We start from the raw sequence: 26,108 nt of genomic DNA on the forward strand, positions 1-26,108 counted from the left end.
TTATATTCGTATATATGAAGGAAACAAAAGTGACACGAGTCGGGTCGCGCCCGCTGGCTGGCCTGACACTGACGAGGAAACTTAAACGGTCATTGTTACATGCCACGCACCGCGTAATACGCTCGGTGATATTAAATTCCGCCAGCCGGTGGTGCATCGGTGTGCTCTGCAGCGATAGCAGTTTCAGTGGTCTCTTCTTCGGACACTTCCTTGTTTCCTATGAGGAAGCGAGTCGCATTTCAGCGCGAGATTTCGCTTGAACACAAGTTGCGCGCGGATCAACGCTTAGATACAGCCAGCGTCTCGAACCCGGAGAAGACGTCTGAAAGATTAAAAACATCTTCTGCGTACCTACGCGAACGATTTGTTCTACAATCTTGTTGTCTGGGACGTATACATGACAATCTATACCTATAATCAGATGCATTGTTTCATGAGGAGATTTTCCGAAATGTTCAGGCGGTGAGATTGATCCAGCTTTTAGGATTTTACCTCTGAATAAAAATAAAGCTTTCTTCCACTCCCCTGAACATTTTTACATTTCGTGTTTTGCGCACATTGATTGACGTGTCTATCTATAAAAAGTGCGATCCATAAACGCGTGCCTTCTGAAAGGTAGAAGGAGTCGAGCTGGAACGCTTGTGTGTCGCGTTGAAGTCTTATGCTAAAAATCGTTGCCCATATATGGGCCGCTGTCGATGTGACGGGCGAACGTCGCAGCGCGCTCGCAGCGAGTTACCGTTTAGCTCTCCACAGAAAGAATTTCTACTTATAAAGACGCGCGGACCATACACGGCCAAAAGTCATGATTACGCGTCCGTTCCTTCTCATTACGCCATGTGCGATCTCGACGAGCCTTGAGCAAGCAGGATTCGACGGCAGTCTTCGATACATTCGACATGAGGATTATGCGCTCTGGCAAAATTCTGAGTTGTTCGCTCGGCAATCAGGCACTTGTTGAACATTTCAACGGTAATGCATGGACGGTTGGGAGCGATAAAAATTCACAGCCCTAACGAGTTCTAATTGTTGTCTTGCTGACGATACTTGACAATTGCAATCAAAATCATGCATGCATTTAAAAAAGACCAATGAGATACTGCATACGCCTGATTGTACAAAACGTGTAACTAAAATATGCAACAATGCTTTAAAAGAAGCATCCCACATTACAAAAGAATTTACACAAAGTATAAATATGTAACAAACACAAATTATTTTGCTCGTCCCTTCGACGCGCATTTTTTCTGAAAAATTGCATGTGTGTGAACTAAATCTCGTATTTAACAAAGTTAAGAAATTCACAGCATAAATTATAAAATTGATCGAAATTTGCCTACGACGAAAAGCTGAAAGAAATAACGAAAAGAAGAAAGATTTAAAGAATATATATATTTATTTCTTCCAATATATATATATATATATATATAGATCATTCCACATTCATCTAAAAACATAAATGTATTTACAAAATTAAAAAAGCATGTACATACAAAGTGACATGGTAACGTTATCAACTGCAACTGAATAATATAGCTGTTTGTGCTCGTTGCTCAACAACGATCTGCGAAAACAAATTGGGATTGACTGTGGAATAAATTATTAAATAAAATATTATAAGTAGATCAAACAGAATTTCGCATGCTACAACAGAATCGCTCAGTAAAACAAACACGGGGATCAACTGCAAAATGTATAAAATTCCTATAAAGATGATTAACTATTCGGAAATATTCGGCTATATGCTATTTTAAAAATAATAGCACAAATAATACCAATCTTCCCTCTCCCTTCGCGAACTCTGTATGGAATTATCGCTCCCTTATATTAAAACTACAAGTTTCCAGTCTTGAATAAGTAGTGAGTTGATAACGCGTATTATCAACACTATTACGCTTTCACAGAGATTACCGCTTTTTTCGCCGCCTCATCTAAGTTATTCGCTGTGAGAATTGGCAACCCCGATTCGGCTAAAACTTTTTTGGCTTCTGTCACATTAGTGCCTATAAAAAAGTAAAAAAAAAAACCAATAAAAAATACTTAAAATTTACTTAAAATACTTAAAATTATGAATAGAGTATTGCACAGAAACATAAATGAAAATAGGTGAAATTATACGAAATTAAATAATTCGAAACAAAAGAACTTACAAGAATTGAGTTTTTGTGTTTGTGTATGTGTGAGAAAAAAAGGAAGAATTGAGATATCTTACCTTCTAGCCTCACAACGAGCGGTATTTGAAGTCCTAAATTACGCGATGCCGCGATAATTCCTTTCGCTATTGTTGCACAATTCACGATACCTCCGAAAACGTTCACGAAAATAGCTTTGACTTTTGGATCTGAGGAAAAAAGAGGTTTGTTCGGATCTCACTTATATTTAAATCGATATTTTTATACTTTTACACTTTTACACGCATACCTTCACTGAGAATTCTAAATGCTTGGAAGACTTGGTCTTCTTTCACATTACCACCAACGTCTAGAAAGTTGGCAGGCGATCCTCCATTTAATTTGATGATATCCATTGTAGCCATGGCTAAGCCAGCTCCATTTACTATATGTGTGAAATGCATGATTTGTTACGTATATTTTTATTTATCAATTATATTATATAGATATTAATATTTGTAAAGAATTGCATAAATTATGACATGTGTAACTTATTGTTATTTCACAATTTTTTACTCCTCATTCGTTCATATTATATCACTTAGAATATGTTATTTTATCGTAATAGACAATAAAATATGTTTTTACCTAAACATCCTATATTGCCATCCATGCCAATGTAATTTAAGTTAAAACGCGATGCATCCACTTCGCGAGGATCTTTTTCGGTAACATCCTCCAACGCAAACAAATCTTGCTGCCTAAATTGAGCATTATCGTCGAATGCGATTTTCGCATCTACTGCTATAACTTGCTTGTCTTTCGTCTCCACCAATGGATTAATTTCAACCTGAAGTGCGTCAATGTCCACGAATAGCTTCCATAGATTCTTCAATTCGTATATGGCTTTATCCAGGATATCGGGATCAGTGAATCCCAAGAAGATGCTCACATCTTTCGCTATGGCATCGTTAATTCCGTAATAGATATCCAACGGAACGGTTTTGATCTGTTCGGGATTCTTTTCTGCCACAGTCTCAATATCCATACCACCGGCGGGAGATGCTATCAATACCGGACCGTTATGTGCTCGATCCATGAGAATACAGACATAAGTCTCACGTGCAATATCAACTGACTCGGCGATCATAATTTTCTGCACTGGTATGCCATCTTTCGAGGTTTGTTTAGTAATAAGCCGATGACCAAGCATATTCTTCACATAATTGGAGACAGCATTGCGGCTACAGAAAGATCAAAGAAAAGAAATAAGTTGTACAAACATATTGTCATACATATAGTTACAACTATTATCTATATATCATATATATAAGAAAAAATATTTTTAACTGGGTGGTATCTTGTAATAATACAGAAACAAAATTCCTAGTACTTACTCTCTGGTAAGGTGTACACCTCCTTTAAATCCATTATCAAACCAACCTTTACCACGACCACCAGCTAAGATTTGGGCCTTAATTACATATTCACCCTCATCTATATATATATATATATATATATATATATATACACATGTATAAACAGATTCATATCTCAAAATTATTAATGCATATTCTTTTCAATAATAACTTGCAAAGTTTGATAAAATAATATAACAGTATTACGAGGTATCATGTATATATGTGTGTATGTGTATATATGTTCAAGCATGTACAACTTCCATGTATTCAAATTCAAAACAATCAAATAATGTAACTAGTAACTATTCTGATTTTTTATTTGCTCTGAAATATTCAGTGTATATAGTTATGTCTGGCTTAATCAAAAATAATTCTATGAACATATTGAAACCCATTCATTCATATTCTTTAACAGGAAAATACACGCTAATTCTGAAAAGCAACACTGAGAACATAGCTCTTATATCATAAATCAATATAAATATAAAAATGAACAAAGGATAAGAAAATAGAATATAGAACAAAATAAAAAATAAAAAATTCTGGCACTCACGCAACTTCTCCAAGGCGGAATTCGTCTTGGTTAAGTCATCGACGATGGCAAAGTTTTGCACTGACACGCCACAGTCACGTAGAAGTTCTTTGCTCTGATACTCCAGTAGATTTAAATTTCTCGTGCTCGACACGCAAACTGCCTCTATGCTTCTTCTGAAGAGATGCGTCGAGCGCATGGAACGGCCAAGAACTCGCAGCATGATTGATAACCTGTAAAGTTCCGTCATGTCGAATTAAAAAAAAAAAAGAGAAAAATAACATTGATGCTGTACGCGTAAATCGCGACAGATGTTAACTTAGACAACTAATTACATACCGTTGAAAAGTAGTACATTCACAGTTGTTCCTTGCCGAATATCGTTATCTTGCTTGCAAAAAGTTTTAATGAGATAAGTTCTGCTCTATCTAGCTGAACTTTCTGCACTAGTGTAACATATCAGTACCCGTAAAATTTAAATTGGTTGACCTATGAGTACAGTTCACATCTTTTTTATGATAACGCTATATAAATATTAATAAAAATACAGGCGCAATAGATACATTAAAAATACAATTAAAGATCATACTTCTCTTGATCATGAAAAATAGACAAAATTTGATAAGTTGTAACTTCCACAGAAATAATAGCAATAAGATAGTCTAAGAAGAGATTGTTGTACACACAGAAGAGATACAATATACTATATTTTTATTTTCTTGTATGCTTGATATAGGCGCAGGACAATAGATATTAACGACATGTAAATATGTTTTTTGTATTTTATTAGAATAAATTATATAAAATAAAGTATAGCAATTGCTTTTTTCTTCCTCTTATCAGAGAAACGAATGTTACAATTTTTCAATTGTTAAGATTAAAATAAGACACTTCTTAGAGATGTTAGAAAATTGAGAATTGCAACCGACAATTGCAGCAGTCGCTTCTTATCATAGGAGCACAATAGCTGTAATATAATCTTCTAAATAATGTTACGTTATCTAGATATACATGGACGGACTATTACGTCGATTAATGTACATTGTATATATATACCTTAACGACGAATATATATATATATAATTTTCTTGTCAGAAATTTATATATGTTTTCTTCTATAACTCTGTCATTCGAGATCTCAATCTCCTTTATTCATGCAGATTTAACTGTATTTATTGCTGCGTATATTCTCACTGACTAAAACTGCGTTTAAGTATCGTAACTATATTTTATCATTGTGCTGCTAATTTTTGGCAAATCGGTAGACAAAGCTCTCTTACATAATACACTAATAATAGTATTATATTCTTGTACATAATATTGATCTCTCTTTTGTTAAATACCAATTTAACAAATATCTATGCTGAAAGATAGATGCAAAATTATGCATCTAATTTTAAATATTACATGTGATTTGTCATTTGACTTTATCCTCCAAATATAACATGGTGTACAGTAAAATTGCACAACTCTTGAATTGTAAACCTTAACAATTTTATGTTAATAAAAAATACCTGTAACTAAATTATTATTAGAAATTATTATTAAATTACTATCAGAAGGTTGAATCAGTTTTGATCCTTAACAATAGATGGCTTTAGTAATAAGTTAATGGTTAGTATGAATGTGGAAATTTAGCAACACTGAAAGATTTGACATTTCTCTATGACATATGACAGTTTGTGCACTATTGTTACTGATAGTTTTATTGTTTATACGCTAAATCTAAAATGGATCATATAAAATTGCATTTTCGACATTCATTTTCATTTTGACCTGTTTTGTTTGATTTGAAAAAATCAGCAACTGAAATGCTTGTTACAACTTATGGTGATTAAGCTCCATTCAACGGCGGCGCCAAGAGTGAGTCTGAGTGGGTCCTAGCCTATCTAAAAATACGCTGGTCCACTCTTTGGCCCACCCTAAAATTAAAAAAAATTTTAAGATAATTATGCTATCCTATTCCGTCCAAGTTCTCAGCTTTTTTATATGGCTTTATAAATATGGCCCACTCATATAAACGCTGGCCTACCTGTGGCCTACCCGTATGAATAGTTCTGGCGCCGCCTATGGCTGCCATCGTATTCCAACTATAAATTTTAGTTTCAACGATTCAAAAGTGATAATTTCGATTTGAGTGACAAAGAACATACTAGTCAACCAAAAAAAATCCGAAGATTTTGAATTGCAAGCATTATTGAATGAAAACACCGCTCAAACGGAAAGACAATTGGCTGAACAACCCAACGTTGATAAATCAACAATTTCTAAACGTTTACACACCATTTGAAAGACAGTTCTATCGTTCTATCGTCGCGGAATCGCTTTGTTGTCAGAAAGATGGGAAAAAGTCACAGCTAACGACGGAAAATATTTTAATTGATGTAAATTTAACCATTTCTTTAAAATAAAAATAAAATATTGATAAGATAAGACCAGAATTAATTCAACCTCCTAATACGTTTGAAAATGCCTGGAATGCGTTCGTGTTATGTGCTAAAATATGCTATTCTATAATACTTAATTGCGCTTATGAGATTCTATGAAAGTAATAAAATACAACAGTACAAAGAAATATACTGTCGCATCCTATTACTTTATGTACACAATGATTAGTTGGATAAAAAGATACGATACATTGTTCGCATACTTAAGTTACCATTTGTATATATGCTAAAAAATTATAACGAGTATTTTTTCTATCGTACATAAAATAAAGATTGCTCTCCACGAAGTTACTACGAAGACTGTGTTATATTTAGTGTTATACTTCGTGTCATACACGAAACAAATCAATTTCAGTCTCTTCTTAGACTCGTATAGTACCATGGTTCTTCTTATTAAAAAAATTGTCAAAGTTTGCAGCTAAAGAATTGTGAGATAAATTTCACTATACAGGATGTATAAAAAGTACCGGGACGATGAAATATCACAAAAATTAAACATTTTAGAAAAAAATGTTTCAAATAAAAATTGTAGGGTTTTAAACGATTTACTGACATTATGAGTTTAATCTTGGGTGGCATCGTCAAGGTTAGAACAAGGTTACTTCAAATTTTTTAAATGGAACCCCCTATTTTTTATTGTATATTCTTATAGCCTTTCTTCAGATCTTTTCAAAGCACTATAATTTTTTCCATTTTGAATAAGCCGTTTCGAAGTTATCGAGCTTCTTATGATAAGATATCTAGCCAGCGGCTGGAGCAATTTCGTGACTTGTATTTCAGACACATGTAATATTAAAAAGTAATACTAATGTAATAAATTTATAACAGCACTAAAATTCACCTTCGAGGAAATACACGTAGCAATAAATACAATTAGATTTGAATGAATAAAAGAATGAATAAAATACTTACACTTTTTTTTTTTTAATAAGGACTATGGTACTATTCCTGTTTTAGCCTTTCTGTTTTTAGAACACTGTACAGTTTTACGGCCATTAACTGTTATTATATATATATATATATATATATGTATACATATATATATGTATAATTTTTATAACTCATAGAAATTATTGTACAGCTACTTAGTAAATGTGTTACGACTGTACATACATACTATACTATATATAGTCGTAAATCCGTAAGAGCAACAATAAAGAAATCCCCAGACCAGTATTGAGAAATGTAGTTCCAGCGCCGCTTCTGAAGGCTTCCGGGTCGCCCATTTGGAAAGTGTGCGTCGGACTGGACATTCGGCCGTCGCCACCATTGCTGAATGCGAGAACTCGCAGGTTGTAACCTTTGCCCGGACTCAGGTTCTTGATATCGGCTTCCAGCTTCGAACCACCGGGTATAATAGTATCGTTGGCAGTACTCATATCGCGATCTCTGTCCCACACCCGAATCTTGTATCCTATCAATGGTTCTTCCTCCAAACTGGGCTGCACATAACGCCAGACTACTCTCACCGTCGACGGGTTCACACCGTACACGTTTACCGAGGACGGTGGTTTCTGAGGCGCCTTGCGATAAGTTCTCTCCAGGAACCGCTCGCTCTCCGGACCTTCTCCAGCGGAATTGTAGGCCATTACCTTCGCAGAATTCATAATCTTGTTCATCTTGTCTCGCTTAAACTTACTAATTTTTAATATTCTCCTCCCAAGTAGCTATTTTGATAATTAAATCTTGACTTATCTTTTAAAGTTATTAATATTATAAATTATAAATTAATATTATAAATATAATCAATCTTTTCCAACTAGTTTCTTAAAAAGAAATTCCTCAAATTTTGTAAATGTTTATATAGATGTAAAACCGGAATAAAAAAAGAATTATGTAGTTTCTTTTCTGTACCTTGACAAAATAATAAGTATCTGGCTGCAAACCGACAACCAGAGACCAAGGTCGCGTAGTACGCGACAAGTAGTAAACGGCACCCTCCTCGGGAAAGTTGTTCTTCCAGTACTTGATCCTATGACCAATCAGCTTGCCTCGTACTCGCTCGCGAGTCTGCTCGATCGGCGACCAGCTGACATTCAAGCTAGTGCTGTTATAACTCATGGCGACTACTAATTGCGGTGCGACTTGTGGCATGTCCTCCGCGCTGTAGACCGTGTATATATCCGAGATAGGACCCGCACCTAGATCATTGATTGCCTGTACCTTCACTTCGTATTCCGTGTAATAATACTTTGACTGGACCGACACGACGCTCATGCCAATATTGCCGAACTCCTTGAGCGACAACGACTGGAACTGCGTCTCGTGTCCCTTGCGACGCCAGAATATCTTGTAATAAATTCGAGGACCGTTCTGATCAGACGGACTGAGAGGATCCCACGTAATCGTGAGGTCACCAATCTTTCCACCACCACCGCTGATGTTCGACGGTGCTTTAGTGGGTTTGTCGGCCAGAGTGCTGTGTCGAGGTGAAGGAGACGACGGTGGCCCGTAACCGAACTCATTGAAAGCCGATACGCGGAACTCGTACGAAGAATAAGGATTCAAGACATTTTCCAAGTGTGCTTCTTTTCGGCCGATGTATCTGTCCATTTCAATAGCCGTAATATCTGAAAATAATGTGCTTACATAAAGATTTTGCATGCAAAGCAGACATGACGAAGCTTCGAAAGTACCTTCAAGAGAGACGAATCTAAGAAGTCATAATAAGAGTTATTGAGATAATCTTCATGAGGAATAACAATGATTAGTGACATAAGCAATGAACGGAAACTGAAAGTCTGCTTACTTTCTACAACAGGAAACCACGTGTTGTTCCATTTTGTCCGCGCCTCGACTCTATACATCGTTATCAGTCTACCGTTTAGCGCGCCATCAGTCCACCGTATCGTAGCAGAAGTTTTCGCAACGTTCATGACCAGTATTCCACCAGGTGGTCCTGGTGGGCCCTCCACGATCAGTATAGTCTTACTCGATATTTCGCCAACGGCGCTCTTCAACACGCATTCGTAATCGCCTGTCTCGACGAACGTTGCGTTTATAATGTCCAGATATTCGCCATCAACGCGTATTCGCGGGTTGTTCATTAAGTCCTTATTACGGATACGCATGCCATTATGCTTCCAAATATATGCCATGTCTAACATCTCGTCTGCGTAGCCCAAACAGCGCAAGGTCTGATTCTGATTGTACGACATGATTATTCGGGTCGGCAACCTTTCGATAAAATACGGTGCGCCTGTACAAGCAATTAATCTCACTGAACAAATCTCTCTCTTCCGAAGGTTAATTTCTTTTATACTATAGTTGTATATAGTTATTACTTCTCATAGTTATATAACATTTCTCAAATTCCCGTAAAACCTTCACAGTTTTAAATGCATGTAAATATTAAATATGTACACAAGAATAAAGATTTTATATATTCATGCACGAATATTACCACAAATATGAAAAGGAATAATATACAAAAATTATCATGTACAAGTTAAAACCTATCTAAAATATCACATCAACTCACGTAATACAATTAGCCGTCCACGAGTTTCGTCTTGACCGTACTCGTTCGTTGCAACACATACATAAGTTCCTTCATCATCTCTTGACACTGGACTAATGATAAGGTTCCCGTTCACAATTCTTCGTCTACCGCCCGCTCCGAGAGTAGTCTTATCTTTCCTCCATTTGAAATCCGGTTTGGGCGCGGCTTCGGGTTTGCACATAAGTGTAACATTACCTCCTTCTGCCGCATATGTCTCAGATTCCATGGGCCGTTTTTTGAAAGACGGTTTCAATGCTGAAATATTCAGGAAGAGGAAATCTCTCGATAATTCAACTGTTCTGTGTGCGTCAGATCGAAGTGGAATCTTAAAAGGGATAGGAAAACTCACATAATACTCTCAACTGAGCCGAAGAGTACGTTGTCTTCAGCTGATTTTTCGCGCAACATTGATACATAGCTTCATCCCTCTCAGGATTAAGACCCTTTATAGTTAATACATTATCCTGTATAATGTAGCGGTCTCTGTCTTCAGGCGGTAAAGTAAACATGTCAAAAATTTCTCCGTTTCTAAACCAAGTATAGGTGACGTCTGGTAAGCCGAAGGCCTCGCAGGTCCAAGTTAGATCTCCCTTGTTATCCATGTGTTTGTCTACCAACGGGATGGTGAAGGTAGGCTCCGCTTGTATGGTTAATTGCACGGAATTCTCAATCGATAATTTATCGTTGTACGCTCGACAAACATATTCGCCTTGATCCTCCACGCGTACTCGTGGTATTATTAACACCCGATCGTAACTCGTTGTGTACGCTTCACGCGGTAAAGTAAGGTCTTTTAAATTAGAGTCTTTTCTCGTCCAATTGAACGATGGAACAGGACTGTAGGCGTAAATCAGTTGTTACAATCATAACAATTTATGTATACGCAAGAAAAATAGGACAAAGAACATATTAAATCTGACAAAATTGAATTTCTTTACATATTTGATATATCAACAATAAAACAAAACAACGCAGTGTGTTTTGAACTTACTATCCAAACGCGATGCATTCCAGTCTAACTTCTTCTCCGGCTATCGGAGCTTCCGGGAATGCTTTTGGAAAGTTGTTGGGAAACTTCAACTGTTGAAATGAAGCTATAAATGAAAAATGGATAACGTTACTTATTATTTTGCTGTTAAATATGTACACGCATGAGAAATAATTCTTAGGATAATTACAGTGCATGTCCACTCTTAAGGGGAAAAACGGTCCATTACGTCCAGTATCGGATGCAACGCTTTGAACATTGCATGAATAGTTCCCTCGGTCAATCGTTTCCAACGCGGAGAAGTAAAGAGCACCATCATGTGAAACAAACACACGTTTGTCCTCTTCAACAAAATTAGGAAAATAATCGCGTGCCCAATAATATTTCACTCCAGGGAAATGTTGTGGTGGATCGCAATATACTGCTTTACCCCAATGATTATCTCCCCGTTCTTCGGAACGTTTCAAATTAAACTCTAGAATATATCCAAATGAGAGCTCAACGCTCTCGGATATAATTATACCAAATTTGTTAGATGCCTTGCAATGATATGTGCCACGATCTATTTTCTATAAAGAGCATAATTCATAAATAATAGACAATATATAAAAATATAACTATCGTGTCGTTAATGAAATGATTCATGCCCAATAATATATAATACATTTCCATAGATTAGAACAATAAAAAAACTTTTACCTGTTCTGGCTCATAGATGATCAATGTTCCACCACTCACGGTATATCTGTTATTTGAAATAGGATCAATTTTTATTGCAATAAGTCTATCATTTTCATAATTTTCCTTGAACCATTCATAGGTTGGTGTAGGATAACCTCCTGCGAGACAACTCAAGTAGACATCATTACTAATTCTTTTTTTTGATACATCAAACACTTTGCTTTTAGGTTGTTTAATAAAATATGGCCCTCTGGGTATCTCAAGAGGATTATAAATCTCAATACCATACTGGTAAGTACGGTCATCCTCCACTAAATTGCGAAGAGCAGCAATAGATGCTTCACAAATGTACAAGAGCTCATCCAAGCCTGTAACCCTTTCCAATCCCCAACGATTGAGACTAATGCTAAAGGAATATGCTAAGTAGTCTCTTATTATATTGTCATTAGGTTCAGGCAAAAAGATACTATCCAAATTTATCAAGTTTGTACTGTCAGCCTCATTTATCCATATACCATTTTGTTGCTTTACACCAATATACCATCTGTGATGATGATATTGATCGTTGTCCCGAAAATGTTGGATTACAAATCCATGCTCATCCACTGAATTAATAGTCAGCAAATCACTCTGAAATGCTTGACAATTTTTGCGTGCATTTTCTCGTGATCTCAATGGACTGTTGATAAACCGATAACATGATTGTTGGAATTTTATCCAGTGCAGGGGGCACTGGTAAGTTGATTCTTCATAAAAAGTACTTTGTGCATATACAGGCAGTGATAAGACTAGGGAAAATACCACAACACATAATAGATAAGACATCATAAAGATATCCTGTAACAAAAATTTTATAATTTTTAAAGTGTGATACAAAATATGAATATTAGTTTTGACATTAACTCTTTAGCATCGTTATGGAATATAAATATGGAATATAACTGCAGAAAAGAGAAAACAAATAATTTATTTCTATAGTGGAAATTCTAAAAATATAATCCATACAGTATATCATAATTATCATGTTTCAATATATATTTACTCAACAAATCGTTTTCCTCTTCGATACTAGTTATTCAACGATTAAATTATTGCAGTTCTATTTAAATTCAGCTCTCAAGAGACACTCCTCTAGTAGCCATTTTGTTGACATGTGCCCCCAGCTTACTTTAGAATACTATAATTTGAATAAAACATTCACCAACAATAAACGAGAATATTAAAGTTTATATACTCACTATAACTCATATGATGAAATTGGCGAATTGAGCTCTTGAAACAGGTAGAAATAAAAAATGCGAAATAAAAGCACAAGCGTTACGTTACAAACGCGACGCTACATCGCCGGACACTCCCGTACCGAATGATGACGAAGATCGACGAATACTGACGAATTAGTTAAATGCACATACATATGCACACATAGCATATTTATATGTGTCTATCAAGCATCTGGAAGCACGTAAGGTCTTTTTTAAGATCATACATATATATACGCATATAAATGCTTAAGTGACTCATTCAACGCTTAATGGATGGCAATTAAAACGTGATCAGTGAAATTCTCAGATGTGTAGGAATTCTCTTTATTGTGTGATGACTAACTGCACATAAGAAAGAAAGGGACAGAAAAAGAGAGTCTACTGGTTAAAGAAAGTGGTATGCCAAGAAGTACGACTCAACAATATATCAGACGAGAGAATTTTTATTTTTAGTAGCACGATTAAACATTAGTGAGGATAAAATAAATGTTTTCCTTTATTAATACTGCGAAATAAAAGTTCATCAAATTTGCAAGATTTATTTGACATTCTGTTTAATTGTTTATTTATTTTTTTAGATTTTTCATTAATAACAAGCGTAATATATATAATTGCATATATATAATTTGCAGTTAGAGTATTTATTTGTGATAAAAATTTAAATAAAAATCTTGAATACAATGCAGTATTATTCATACAAAATTTTGAAATTACCTCCTGTTCACTTGTAATGTTTCATAGCTTCACCGCTAGGTGACGTTAATCTGACCTAAACGAGTTTATGGTCGCCGATCTGTGTTGCGTGTCGATGATGGTGACTCGCAAATCGTCTTGAGTGATTTTGGTTGGTTCTAACCCGAAAAACTGTAAAATTGAAAGAACCGTTTTTCTATTTCCTGTATTCGTTGAAAGAACATCTAAGTAAAATGCCGGAAAGTACCAAGACAGAAACAAAACCGGTAAAAGAGACAAAGAATGGGAAGGAAGACGATAAAAATGAACTGGTGAGAGATAATAACCTGCATGGACGAAAATGGTTGATACTGTAACATTATTATTGAAAAAGAACACTTAAATTAATCAAACTTCATAATTCATACGTCAGTACGAAATAAAATAATTGACTTGTATTCTTGCACTTCTGTATTATATATCTTCAAATAATATCTGTTTTTTGTTATTAGTTATCTTGTAATTTTTTGTCTAAAACTACTAGACAGTAGGTCAGTTTTGTTAGATTTTATGATTACTTTTGTACTTTTGTATTACTCTTGTAAAACAAAATGAAATAGAAAAAGTATTTGAGAAGCTACATTAATTAATTAGAATGGTTACTTATATATTTTGACAACAATGAAAGGTCATTCTTTTCTCTTATATAGATAAGAACAAAGAAGAAGAAGAACAAAGAAAAAATATGGATTTTTTGTTCTCATTTTTCATTTATTTTTGATATTATTTGGCTCCTATTAGTTAAGATGTTGGTTCCATGTTTCTTCTTTTATATTTTGTAAAATGTTATCCTAGAATAGAATAAACTGATTTTTATACCCTTTTCTATTTTATATCGGAAAATTGATTTTGGCTTTCAGTCTGAAGAAGATAAGCTTCTGCAGGAAGAATTAACTTTGCTGGTAGAACGTTTGCAAGATGCCAATACTAAACTGCATTATCCTGCTTTGGAATCCTTGCGTTCACACATTCGTGCATCAACAACGTCAATGACCAGTGTCCCAAAACCACTAAAATTTATGCGACCGCATTATGACACCATGAAAAATATCTACGAGAAAATATCCAACGTGAAATCAAAGGAATTATGTTCCGACATTATCTCAGTTCTAGCCATGACTATGGGCGAAGGTCGAGAATGTTTAAAGTACAGACTAACAGGCTCGGCACTAGCTATAGGTGAATGGGGACACGAGTACGTTAGACATTTATCGGGAGAACTAGCGGTGGAATGGGACGAAGTGACGACGGATAATATGGAGGCAATGAACAAAAAGCTGATTGCTCTGGTGCATGAGATCGTGCCGTACAATATGGCGCACAATGCAGAGACGGAAGCATGCGATCTGCTAATGGAGATCGAGAGGCTTGACCTGCTGGAACAATATGTCGACGAGAGTGCATATCAACGAGTATGTCTCTATCTTACAAGTTGTGTGCCTTACGTAGCTGATCCGGAGAACAGCACTCTTCTGCACGTTGCCTGCAAGTTGTACCGTAAATTCGGGCAGTATCCGCAAGCGATCAGACTGGCGATGCAACTCAACGATTTACCTCTTGTTGAGTCCATTTTCACAAACTGTAGGGACCTGTAAGTATGATCTTCCGTAAAATTTATAGAAAGTCCATAATATTTTACGGAAGAAAACTTCCGGTTGGGACCATCCGATACGCATACTACTAATCGTTGCTACTTTCCACGCGGAAACTAACAAAGAACTAATAACTATGTATATCTTCCAGTTCCGTGCAGAAACAGTTGGCCTTTATGCTGGGCCGTCAGCAGATCTTCTTGGAATTACACGAAGCTACGATAGAGGATGACGATCTTTTCGAGATAATGTCTAATTCTCACTTGAACAATCATTTTCTCAACTTGGCACGTGAATTAGACATAATGGAGCCGAAGACGCCCGAAGACGTGTACAAATCTCACCTAGAGAATTCTCGTCCGCCGTTCGGCGGTGGTCAAGTCGACTCGGCGCGACAGAATCTCGCGGCTAGTTTTGTAAACGGCTTCGTAAATGCCGCATTCGGCCAGGACAAGCTGGTAATAGAAGACGGTAACAAGTGGCTGTATAAAAACAAAGAACATGGTATGTTGAGCGCCACCGCATCACTTGGCTTGATTCTATTATGGGATGTCGATGGTGGTCTGACGCCGATAGACAAATATCTGTATTCCACGGAAGATTACATCAAGTCAGGTGCTTTGTTAGCCTGCGGGATTGTCAATTGCGGTGTGAGAAACGAATGCGATCCCGCGTTAGCCCTGCTCTCCGATTATGTGTTGCACAGCAGCAACACAATGCGCATTGGCGCGATCGTCGGTCTCGGTATCGCGTATGCCGGCTCCAATCGAGAAGCCGTCCTAGGTCTGCTGACACCGGTTCTTGCTGACGCTAAGTCGAGCTGGGAGGTAATAGGTATGACTGGTCTGGCGTTAGGAATGGTCGCTGCCGGCTCATGCAACGCTTATGTTACCACAGCAATCATGCACACGTTGATGGATAAATCAGAGAACGATCTCAAGGATACGTATGCGCGCTTTTTGGCATTAGGTCTGGGCCTGTGCTTCTTAGGGAAGCAAGAAGCGGCGGAAGCGATCATAGCAGCCTTGGAGATCGTCCACGAGCCATTCAGGTCTATGTCTACGACACTAGTGGAAGTATGTGCTTACGCCGGTACGGGAAACGTCCTCAAGGTACAGCACCTGCTGCACATCTGCTCGGAACACTACGAGCCGAGCAACGAGAAAGAGGAAAAGAACGAACGCAAGGATAAGGATAAGAAGGAGGAGAAGAAGGAGGAGAAGGAGAAGGATCTCAGCTCCAGGCAGGCCATCGCCGTCCTCGGCATCGCCCTGATCTCCATGGGCGAAGAGATCGGCGCCGAGATGGCATATAGAACTTTCGGACATCTGTTGCGCTATTGCGAGCCCGTGATTCGCCGCTCAGTGCCGCTCGCTCTGGGTCTCATCTCTGTGTCGAATCCGAAACTGAACATCTTGGACACGTTGTCCAAGTTCTCGCACGACAGCGATTCCGAGGTGGCGCATAACGCGATATTCGCCATGGGTCTGGTCGGCGCCGGCACAAACAACGCGCGCTTGGCTGCGATGCTGAGACAGTTGGCTCAGTTCCACGCTAAGGACCCCAATAATCTTTTCATGGTGCGCATAGCGCAAGGCTTGACGCACTTGGGCAAAGGCACGCTCACGCTTTCGCCTTATCATAGCGACCGGCAATTGCTGAGTCCCGTTGCTCTCGCTGGTCTCTTGTCGACGCTTATCGGCTTCTTAGACGTGAAGAACAGTGAGTATATGCTCGATTGCCTATAATACTACGTTGCTTAATCGAAATCTAAATGAATCTTTTTTCACTTCTTTTTGTAAGATTATGAAACTTTTTTCGTTTTCTTTTTTTTTGTAGCCAATCAGAGATCTATGACTGTCCTTACAACAAATAAAACTTGATTTTAAATTCTATGCTTAAAGTTTGATTTGCCTGCTACTAATGTTGTAATATTCTTTCAGTCATCCTCGGACGCTCGCACTATCTCTTGTATACACTGGCCGCCGCGATGCAGCCGAGAATGCTGGTGACGTTTGATGAGGATTTAAATCCGCTGGCAGTCCCGGTGAGAGTCGGACTTGCCGTTGATGTGGTTGGTCAAGCAGGTAAACCGAAGACCATCACCGGCTTCCAGACGCACACTACTCCTGTGCTATTGGCATACGGCGAGAGGGCGGAACTCGCCACGGAAGAGTACGTACCTCTAACGCCGATCATGGAGGGTTTCGTAATATTAAGAAAAAATCCGGACTTCATACCTTAGTCATAATAATTTTTCTCGCCAATGTACCTCATGTTAAATTACTTATGACTTAAGACGAAATTAAATAAAACGTATGTTAGTGTTCCCTTTGCATATGTGAAAGTTTCTAAAATAGATGCATATACAAATGTCCTTTTTTCCAAGTCCTTTCTGTAGGATTAATATACGTTCTACGATTTCTCGTTACAATACACGCTCTATTAAGGGAAATGAAGCGGCAATGCGTTTTTTTATTTGATAGTAAAATATTGATTTTAATAGCAAAAAATATTGATATAATGTATAAAATCTTATTACACATTTCTCAGCAAAAATTTTGTACACAATACATATCATAAAAAAAGATTAGATATAAAACGTTATGTTGCATTTTTGGCGATAATAATACATCGGTAAAAGTTAGCTTTTTCTATAAGTACCAGTCAAGAATACGTATTTATATACACCACGAGCGCATATGTTATAAATTATACCCCAATGTTTTCTATGTTTTTACTGATAATTGAGAAAATCGTAGAAACAAAGTCCTTATTATGATCACGTGTTAAAATATGCATTGCGCGAACATACGCGTTATATGAATGAATATATCGTACACATCATGTCAGTAAAACAACATCTTAATAATAAGAGTTTAGGTAATCCTTTGTAAAAGCTTGTATTATAACTACCAAAAATAATGTAATTCTTGTTCGTCGCAATTGCATAATTTAGTTTTAATAATGTGTCTATAAAAAATACACGTATATATCTTAAAAATATTTAAACATTACGATACCTAGCTCATCTTTTGTATCGATAGCGTAATCAACCTCATATCAATAAAAGTCATAATTTACACACCTATGTGTAATATACTGACTCCTATTGAATGATGATTCTCAATATTTTTGTTATAATAATCGCCATGTGCAATGATGAAATTACGTTTCTATATCGAATCTAATACTTAAAAAGAAATCATAAATATAAAAGATAACGTAGATTCTGTGGCCTATATTGTAACGGCACATTTTTGCGTTAAATGTATCCATCTGATTCTAAGCCCTGTCGTGTGTAAAACTTATATTATTGCAGCTTGAGAATCAAGAGAGCACATCTAGTAAATGTGCGATCAGAATACGGACATGTATATACAGTTTTGTAAAGTTACTCTCACCGCTCACAAACTTCTATCGCATTTTGGCACTGTTACTTGTTTCAATCATGATAAGTACGCAAAAAAAAAAAAAATAGACAGAAAATGAAAAAGAAAATGATGTTTCTAGGAATAAGTCATGGAGTTACAGTTAACTGCCAGCAGTCTTATAATCCTACTTATAAACAAAAAATTATAAACAAAAAAGAAAAAGAAGAAAAAAAACTTAGAAAAAATAAATCTCCGCTTTTGTTTCTTACTATTATTACTATTATAGGCTGAATTATATGTGACTCAATAGCGATATATGATGGCAGTATTTCGGACAGTGAGCTAAAGTTTACTCATTCTCTAACAAAATAAAAAGTCGCTACCAATAGCGCTAATATTTCTCGTTAACGTCATTTTTCTATAATCAACAATAATAACGATACGATCTTATTTAAATCTCTCAACTTACATTACTACGATTGTATATAGCACCTATTTGAATATATCGTTACTATCTCGCTAACTTCTCGTCACGTTATAAAATACTACTTGGCAAGCTGCAATATTTACTTATAGTAAAATAGCATGTTTTTACACAATTTCAAGTCGTACGTTAGCAATTAAAACTGCGTAGATAATTCACCCTACTGTAGTGTAATTATCTACTGTAGTACTAAAGTACTATCGTACTTTATATTAAGTCCCTTGTTCAACGTAGCTACCTATATAGTTTCGTGAAATCCTCACAACCCGTAAACTGTTAGTAGCACTTGTGGAAGGCTTCAGTTAGGTACAGTTTACAAAAGTTCAGTTAGGTAACAAAAGTTACAAATACTCTCTTAAGCTCGTCAATAATGGAAAGATCTGTGCTTATCGTCGCTTACCGATAATAAAAACTACTCTTACAATGAAGTAATACGTAACGTTATTCATATCTTCTACATATTAAAGATTGTAAGTAATAAATTTCTACATGTCATTAACATTAAAACGATCGATTTTGGGCGATTTAGAGCGAGATAATATGGTCCCATCCATAATAAACAATATACTTTTGCATTTGGAACTCGCCCGGGACATTTACCATCAAATAATAAGAGCCACTTGATGTTTGTAAACATCTTAGTTTGCAATATAAGAAAAAAGTAAATAAATATGTGATCGTGAAGAAACTTGGCAATCGAAATTATCTCGATCAATCGTTCTAATGTTAAAACATGCGTATTATATTACCTTAACTTTAAGATTGCAATAAAAATAATGCAACTTCAACAGGCAGGAGTCGAAATGCTAAGATTGAACAACGCATCGAAAACGACGCTGTGCAAGTGTCTTACTTAATTCTTCAAGTAAATGGCAGTTTCGCTAGCAATAATTTGTCTCCATATTACGGTGGACGGTGACAGGCGCTAAAACGTGGTGAGGCGAACCTAAGTACGTCATAGGAGAAGGCACTCCGGTAGACTGCCTGTTTAAGTCTGGCTCTACATTGTTGCCGACCACCAGCAGAGGTTCCACGAATGTCTGCTGCTCGGAATCGTCGTGTGGTGTCATCGTGCTGTAACCGTGATCGCTATCTCCGCCGGGCGGTCTTCTGTAATTGGTGGAGACCCTGTACGGTGATACCGGCGCGATATTGTCCCTCGCGAGGCAGTCCAAGTTGTTCTTCACCTGGTCCAATTCCGTGGGCTCTGGATCGCCCTCGATGTGCGTCATGCGCAACGTATCGGGTGAGGTATGTAGGTGTAAGCATTGATGCTCCAGGCTCGAGTGTACCGATCGCAGCCTGTAGCAGAAGAGGATGACACCTAGAATGAGAACCAACGCGAGGATTCCACCAGCCACCGGCCCGACTGATGGCCATTCTCGTGTCTCGATCTCGTCCGCCGATTGTGAATCTAGAAAAGTAGTTTCGTTATAAGACTATGGCTATTAGGAAACGAACGAGTATAATGGGAAGAAGGAAAGACGAACTCACTATAAGTGCCATCAGTGTAGGGTATCAAAGACCCGAATATTCCCTTGAAACATACGGACATGTCGGAGCAAAATGGATGTTGCAAAATAGTCTCGCCGTCAGAGTCGATATGACACCATTGACAATCCACGATGCCCAGACAGTCTTTTTCCGTGGTGTACGACTTGCAATCAACGGACGGGCATGATTTTATATTTACTGGCTGTATCCACGGAGTCTGTAGACTCGAACCTTGCTCGTATAAAGGCTGGCAGGAACTTAGATTGTCCGTATTCTGTTGTGTGCAGCTAGAAGTGTACAGCGAACACTCGCAGGGGCATTCGCAACCAGTTTGTTCCATGCTCTTACAGTTTAGACACGAATGATCCATCTGTGATGTTTAATGAAAAAAAATACATTAATTTTATGAAGAAATGTAAGAACAGAAACAAAATGCGATAAACCACGAGCTTACCGTGCTACAAGGACAGAAAGCTCTAAGCTGACTGCACTGTGTTGTCATATTGACAACTCCAATAAACAGGTTGGTGCCTGGTATAGCGGCTACTTGATATTTGACACAGTGCTCGCCATGTGCCATATTGGTGAGCACTTCGTCGAGCGACGTATTGAACTGATAATATCGTTGCACCGTGCCGTCTAAGTGATTAGCGCACGATTTCTTTTTCACGAACAATCCATGATTCAAGATGTCGTTAGCGATCAACAGTTCCTTGTGCGTCAAATGTTGCTGTTCTATCTTGCCTGTCGCCTCCAACAGCGAAGGGTGAGACACCAAGTAACCTTTATCATCCATCAGGAAGCACTTCACAGTCGCATAATTACAGAACGAAAACATATTCGACAGCTGTCTCGCGATGTAGCCCATGGAAACGTCCATGGCTAGGATAGCGATGACGTAATCGGCATTTGCATTTTTCGCTAGAGAGACCTTAACAGTTTGACTGAGAGTGATCACGTAACCTGATCCACCCGCGTCTAAATAAGGTGGAGTCAAGACTACTTTGTCGGGATGCTCCAGCGCTTTTCCGTACCACATCCGTCTTTTGGGGTCAAAACCAGAATCCAATACTAATCCCGGAAATATTTCCAACACGCCACTGACTGTACTGACAACATATCTGAAATAATAAATAGAATGAGCACATGCAGATACAATCCTGAGCTATTATTAGTGTGATCATGCAACGAAATTATTCACCTTCGTACTATAAATTTATTTATTAAACTTTCGGTATGTTGCTTTTTGAAATGTTCTAAAACTTGCGCTAAGGTCGCTACATCCGGCTTCACGGACGGATGCAAACCAGGATTGGCCAAGAGACCTGTGAGATCTTTTATGTACGCCATGTAACTTTGTACAGTCACAGCTGAACCAGTTTCCAACAATTTCAATTGCTCCATTGGAGACTGAAAACACCATGGTGAGAGATAAACTACCCCCGTTGCTAAAAAGAAAAAAGGAAAAAAAAAATCTTTCTCGATGTCTGTAAACGGCAACCTATTATATATATAATTAAACGAAAATGTTAATTTTCTTACAATAAGTGATAATTCTGTTTCTATAGACGCAGAGTGTGTCTTTGTTAACGATAGTTTGAAGCATCAGATCGAGACGATGATGTAATATGTCCATTGGTAGCGAAGGTACAGTTTTTGCAACGGGCAATACTGCTTCTTCAGTCGTCGATACTAAGCATATTATTAAATCTTCATAAATTAAATGCTTCCATCTGTACTGCCTCTGTACCATAAATTATAATATAATTTTCCCTTTTTATTAAATTGAATTTTTATTGCTGAATCATTTCATTTGTTGACTTACCTGCTCGCCCAACTTCGTTTTCGCACTTAAGACACCTTCGGTCTCGTCTATCATTTTCTCCACTAGTGTACTATCTATATTTTCAATATCTTGTAAATGCACTTTAAGCTGTTGCTCGATTACCGTCTCGGTCCTGGGGAAATTTTTATGCATCCAAACTACACCTTTGCTGTCGAAGAGTATAGCATGTATATCAGGACCAGCATTAAAATATGTTATGTCATCGAGAAGGTCGCGCAATTTCACGTCTAAAGACAGCAATGCCACATTCGTGATCTGTCCAATAGACAGTATCATCGTCTTGCTATATGGCTCAAAATATGGGTCTGATATGTGATAATCTTTCTTGCGCTGATCAGGACATTGCAAGCAAGAAAATAGCTTTCCTATTTCATATCCAAGGATATTTTGTGTTGGGAGAACTATGACACTGTCATTGCTTAGGGATTCTTTAATACCAAGATGTGATTGTTGTTCTAAAAATAAAATCTAATTTAAAAAATGCTTCTCTTATGATTATGAAAAAACCAATTAGTACATTCAATTTACCTGGAAGAATAAGTATTGTCTTGAAGTAAAATTTAAATATTTCTGAAATAGCATCAGGAACTGCTTGTATATTCAATGGATCCCTCAACCTGTTAGTTAAGTATATAATAACCACTTCATGTTTTAGATTTTGTGTTAATTTTCTCTCAAGTATTTTCCACACAAGCTCCATTTTTATTGTTTGATTAATATCTAAAGAAACATTAGGACCAATATATATATATATATATTTTTCTTTTTTTGTAAATATTACAAACACAATATGGATTACCTGTTCTGGTTAAACTATCAATATAACGGGCTAGCTGAAACTTATTTATATCTGTTGCTTTCAATAAGCCATCTTTGCAATATAAGGGAATAGTACTGGCAAGACCTACAACTGCCACATTATCAGTCTCGGACAACATATCTATAATAGTTTTGGCTGCCATTTGAGTCAAGGCAAAATCAGTTTCTGACATAAATGTGCCATGTTCCAGAAGCAGGATGACATTCTTTTCGCTACAATATTGAGATAACACAAGAGGGCCAATATTATGTGCCAATGTGGGTGGCCCACATATTGTACCTGGTTGGCTTACTGGCAGAATATGCAAATTTTTCCATTCTTGAAACCTTGTGCTTGTTGTGAGTACTGCAATCATAATTAGACTATACATGCAAGATATTACAATTATATTGCTTATATCTGACAATAAGAAATACCTGCTACAATTCGAGTGCACACATCTGAAACTTTATCCTGCATAATATTTAGACCAACCATTTGACTAGAATAAACGGAATAATCCTGTGTCTTACACAGGACAGGATGTATCGTGTTGTAACTCTGCTTGAGAACATCGATGTATGCCCTGAGTTTATTGTTGAATTTATCCACCAACGAGTTCAGTTTCACGATCAAGTTGCCGGATATTTGCGTGAACTCCATCTTATCTATCATCTCCTGGAAAGAATGCACACCGAGCTCCTCGGCGACGATGACGGACCGCAGCATTTTGGATACGTGTACAGCGATGTCTCGTAGACACATGCCGTTTAACGGCTCTGCTGGCACCTGTTTCCGCATGGGCCTCTCAAATTGACACTTGACGGTGGCATTGACACTGTCATGAGCGGCCACGTACAGGCTCATCAGTATCAACAGCCTCAGGATCAAACGCGGGATCTTGTTTACTGCCATTCCGGCGATGTCACGATGCTACCTCGCCGCCGAATACTATTCTTTTCGTCGTCAACTTCACAAATTCGCCGTAATATCACGATGATAACGACTCATACCGACGACCGACGCACATTTATAAGCTGTTCAAACGTCATACGATTTCGTTGCTTCACAATGCACTAAAGTTTGTTTGTCAGGAGGACTGCACGCCAAAACTTGTTGAATTTTTGTATAATGGTGGGACACGAAATATATATATACGAGGCACGTGTATAATCGCAGTTTGAATTAATCATTGCTCATAGAACGCCACCTTTTATTTACAGTACAGTCGGGTATAATAGAGTGCAATGAAGCGATCCGGTTATTGCATCAGATTGTACCATTACTGGTCATGTTCAGAGGAGAAAATTACTCCGCTATAACTGTTCACCACTCAGCAATAAATGTTCATGATTGGAGAATACTTTTAAATCTTTGGCAGGTCCGAACAGACGTACCAATCAGAGACGTTTACTACGGAACGGTAGCTGAGCAGTTTTTTTCGCTGAACGTGACCACTGTCTTATTACACTGCGTGTAGCTCCGAATAAAATCGATCTACCATCGACACAGATGTCTATACTATACTAGATTGCTAACTTCTCAAAAGAGCTGGGTCCCGCCCATTTTCCGGTTCGGCCATGAAGACCGCCAAGCATGGCGGCGGTGTGTATTTGTAGTGTGTATGTGAATACCCGATGCGTATGTAGTAGTGCGTGGTAGTGCGTATGTGACACCTGATGTGTCTACTACTATTTATGTTAGTAAAACTGCAAATCTACAAACGAGATAATGCCGAATAAGTATTGTAAATTTCAAAAATACGAACAAGAAAGAATATCATTTAAAGATGTGTGTATTAATAAGGTGTTGCTAATCTAAGTGTTTGGTAAAGGTTAAAATTAAATTGAATATATACAGTTCAAAATATGTCAAAGTATTTGTATTAATATTTTTTACATACATATAAAGAATAAAATGCAACTTATGTATTATTAAATAATATTAATTTTGTAAATTTGTGTCTGTTACTTGCAGGATTTCTATCTTTCGTTGTTTTTGTAAGTGAATACATTCTAATATTAATAATATTAATAATATTAACAATGTTTAATTGCAAGATAACCCTCACATATTACAAACCTCGAACATTTATTATATATAAATGTATTCTACTTACTTAAATAAGTGATATCCTTTTTTATTCGTATTATTATAATTAACAATGCAACATGTACTTGGCATTATCTCGTTTATATATTTGCAGTTTTACTAATTAAATAGCAGTAGATACGACACATCAGTGTAGACACATCAGGTATCACATACTTACAGTACAGCACTACTACACACGCATCGGATACTCACGTACGCACTAAAAACACACACCGCCACCATGTTTTGGCGGTTTTCATGGCCGAACCGGAAAATAGGCGGGACACAGCTCTTGTATAGGTCAAAGATCGAAGTTAGCAATCTAGTATAGTATAGACATCTGTGACCATCGACTGCTTTCATCCGCACCTCATACACTTTGTGCAGATAAATAGTTCCACTGCAGAAAGAAATGAATCACCGCGATTGGTCGACTCAGTTTCCGGAGTATCCCGCTTGTGGCGCTGTTCTCAGTTGCCTCCGTACTTAGTTATGACGCAGGTTACGAGTTGTGTTGTGCGCAGGGGCTCCTAACTCTCTACAGAGAGGAAGCTGAGAGCGGCCAACACGGCGTTTTCGGCGACACCGATTTTTCGCACTGGGAATGGGCGCTATCTGCATCCATTTTGAGAGGGGAACTACGATGCTACATCCACTTTTAGGTCTCGACGGTAAAACCTGCATCTGGTGGCTGTCCGTGCTACATCCACTTTCAGGCGGTTTATGTCCGTGCTACAACCATAATAGCG

General features: G+C 37.4%; 5 protein-coding genes and 1 long non-coding RNA gene across 12 annotated transcripts in view; 2 read left to right on the forward strand and 4 right to left on the reverse strand.

Moving 5' to 3' along the window:
- Window positions 1-497, reverse strand: part of cher (filamin A protein cher) — a 49,618-nt gene extending 49,121 nt beyond the window's left edge. For 2 of the 4 annotated variants that reach the window (XM_025299265.1, XM_025299264.1), the window contains exon 1: window positions 111-497. The gene's annotated coding sequence lies outside the window, so the exon portion shown is untranslated. The remainder of the gene's footprint in view (window positions 1-110) is intronic. The other 2 variants (XM_025299267.1, XM_025299266.1) reach the window with 1 other exon arrangement.
- A 945-nt stretch (window positions 498-1,442) lies between these two features.
- On the reverse strand, window positions 1,443-4,500 carry LOC105180970 (Succinyl-coenzyme A synthetase beta subunit, GDP-forming). 2 transcript variants are annotated; one of them, XM_011137372.2, is made up of 7 exons: window positions 4,404-4,500; window positions 4,086-4,297; window positions 3,509-3,572; window positions 2,760-3,355; window positions 2,422-2,556; window positions 2,213-2,341; window positions 1,443-2,003 (listed from the first exon to the last, which is right to left on the reverse strand). In XM_011137372.2, exons 2-7 carry the CDS (start codon window positions 4,285-4,287, stop codon window positions 1,891-1,893), a joined length of 1,239 nt encoding a protein of 412 aa, XP_011135674.1. In that variant the 5' UTR covers window positions 4,288-4,297; window positions 4,404-4,500; the 3' UTR covers window positions 1,443-1,890. The 2 variants fall into 2 exon arrangements, with proteins under 2 accessions (XP_011135674.1, XP_011135673.1); XM_011137371.2 differs by having other exon boundaries at window positions 3,509-3,608.
- Window positions 4,501-6,119: 1,619 nt separating this feature from the next.
- LOC105180969 (contactin) lies at window positions 6,120-13,051 on the reverse strand. 3 transcript variants are annotated; one of them, XM_019840415.2, is made up of 10 exons: window positions 12,921-13,051; window positions 12,730-12,859; window positions 11,701-12,519; window positions 11,192-11,570; window positions 11,005-11,107; window positions 10,363-10,850; window positions 9,993-10,268; window positions 9,261-9,710; window positions 8,366-9,081; window positions 6,120-8,103 (listed from the first exon to the last, which is right to left on the reverse strand). In XM_019840415.2, exons 3-10 carry the CDS (start codon window positions 12,508-12,510, stop codon window positions 7,633-7,635), a joined length of 3,693 nt encoding a protein of 1,230 aa, XP_019695974.2. In that variant the 5' UTR covers window positions 12,511-12,519; window positions 12,730-12,859; window positions 12,921-13,051; the 3' UTR covers window positions 6,120-7,632. The 3 variants fall into 3 exon arrangements, with proteins under 3 accessions (XP_019695974.2, XP_011135668.2, XP_011135669.2); XM_011137366.3 differs by having other exon boundaries at window positions 12,725-12,859; XM_011137367.3 differs by lacking the exon at window positions 12,730-12,859.
- A 688-nt stretch (window positions 13,052-13,739) lies between these two features.
- Rpn1 (regulatory particle non-ATPase 1) lies at window positions 13,740-17,606 on the forward strand. The gene is made up of 4 exons (XM_011137364.3): window positions 13,740-13,948; window positions 14,537-15,267; window positions 15,420-16,990; window positions 17,212-17,606. Exons 1-4 carry the CDS (start codon window positions 13,871-13,873, stop codon window positions 17,511-17,513), a joined length of 2,682 nt encoding a protein of 893 aa, XP_011135666.1. The 5' UTR covers window positions 13,740-13,870; the 3' UTR covers window positions 17,514-17,606.
- Window positions 17,607-18,891: 1,285 nt separating this feature from the next.
- On the reverse strand, window positions 18,892-25,699 carry LOC105180968 (VWFA and cache domain-containing protein 1). The gene is made up of 10 exons (XM_019840414.2): window positions 25,385-25,699; window positions 23,703-24,982; window positions 23,266-23,631; window positions 22,995-23,186; window positions 22,446-22,921; window positions 22,163-22,364; window positions 21,822-22,068; window positions 21,075-21,741; window positions 20,621-20,990; window positions 18,892-20,540 (listed from the first exon to the last, which is right to left on the reverse strand). The coding sequence occupies exons 2-10, from the start codon at window positions 24,178-24,180 to the stop codon at window positions 20,008-20,010; spliced, it is 3,531 nt and encodes a 1,176-aa protein (XP_019695973.1). The 5' UTR covers window positions 24,181-24,982; window positions 25,385-25,699; the 3' UTR covers window positions 18,892-20,007.
- LOC112588629 (uncharacterized) lies at window positions 24,987-25,378 on the forward strand. The gene is made up of 3 exons (XR_003112967.1): window positions 24,987-25,056; window positions 25,243-25,265; window positions 25,326-25,378. It is a non-coding gene; the product is annotated as an uncharacterized LOC112588629 (long non-coding RNA).
- Window positions 25,700-26,108: the final 409 nt, after the last annotated feature.

The sequence above is a fragment of the Harpegnathos saltator genome, unplaced genomic scaffold (assembly GCF_003227715.2).
Source record: "Harpegnathos saltator strain DR-91 unplaced genomic scaffold, Hsal_v8.6 scaffold255, whole genome shotgun sequence".
Taxonomy (NCBI): domain Eukaryota; kingdom Metazoa; phylum Arthropoda; class Insecta; order Hymenoptera; family Formicidae; genus Harpegnathos; species Harpegnathos saltator.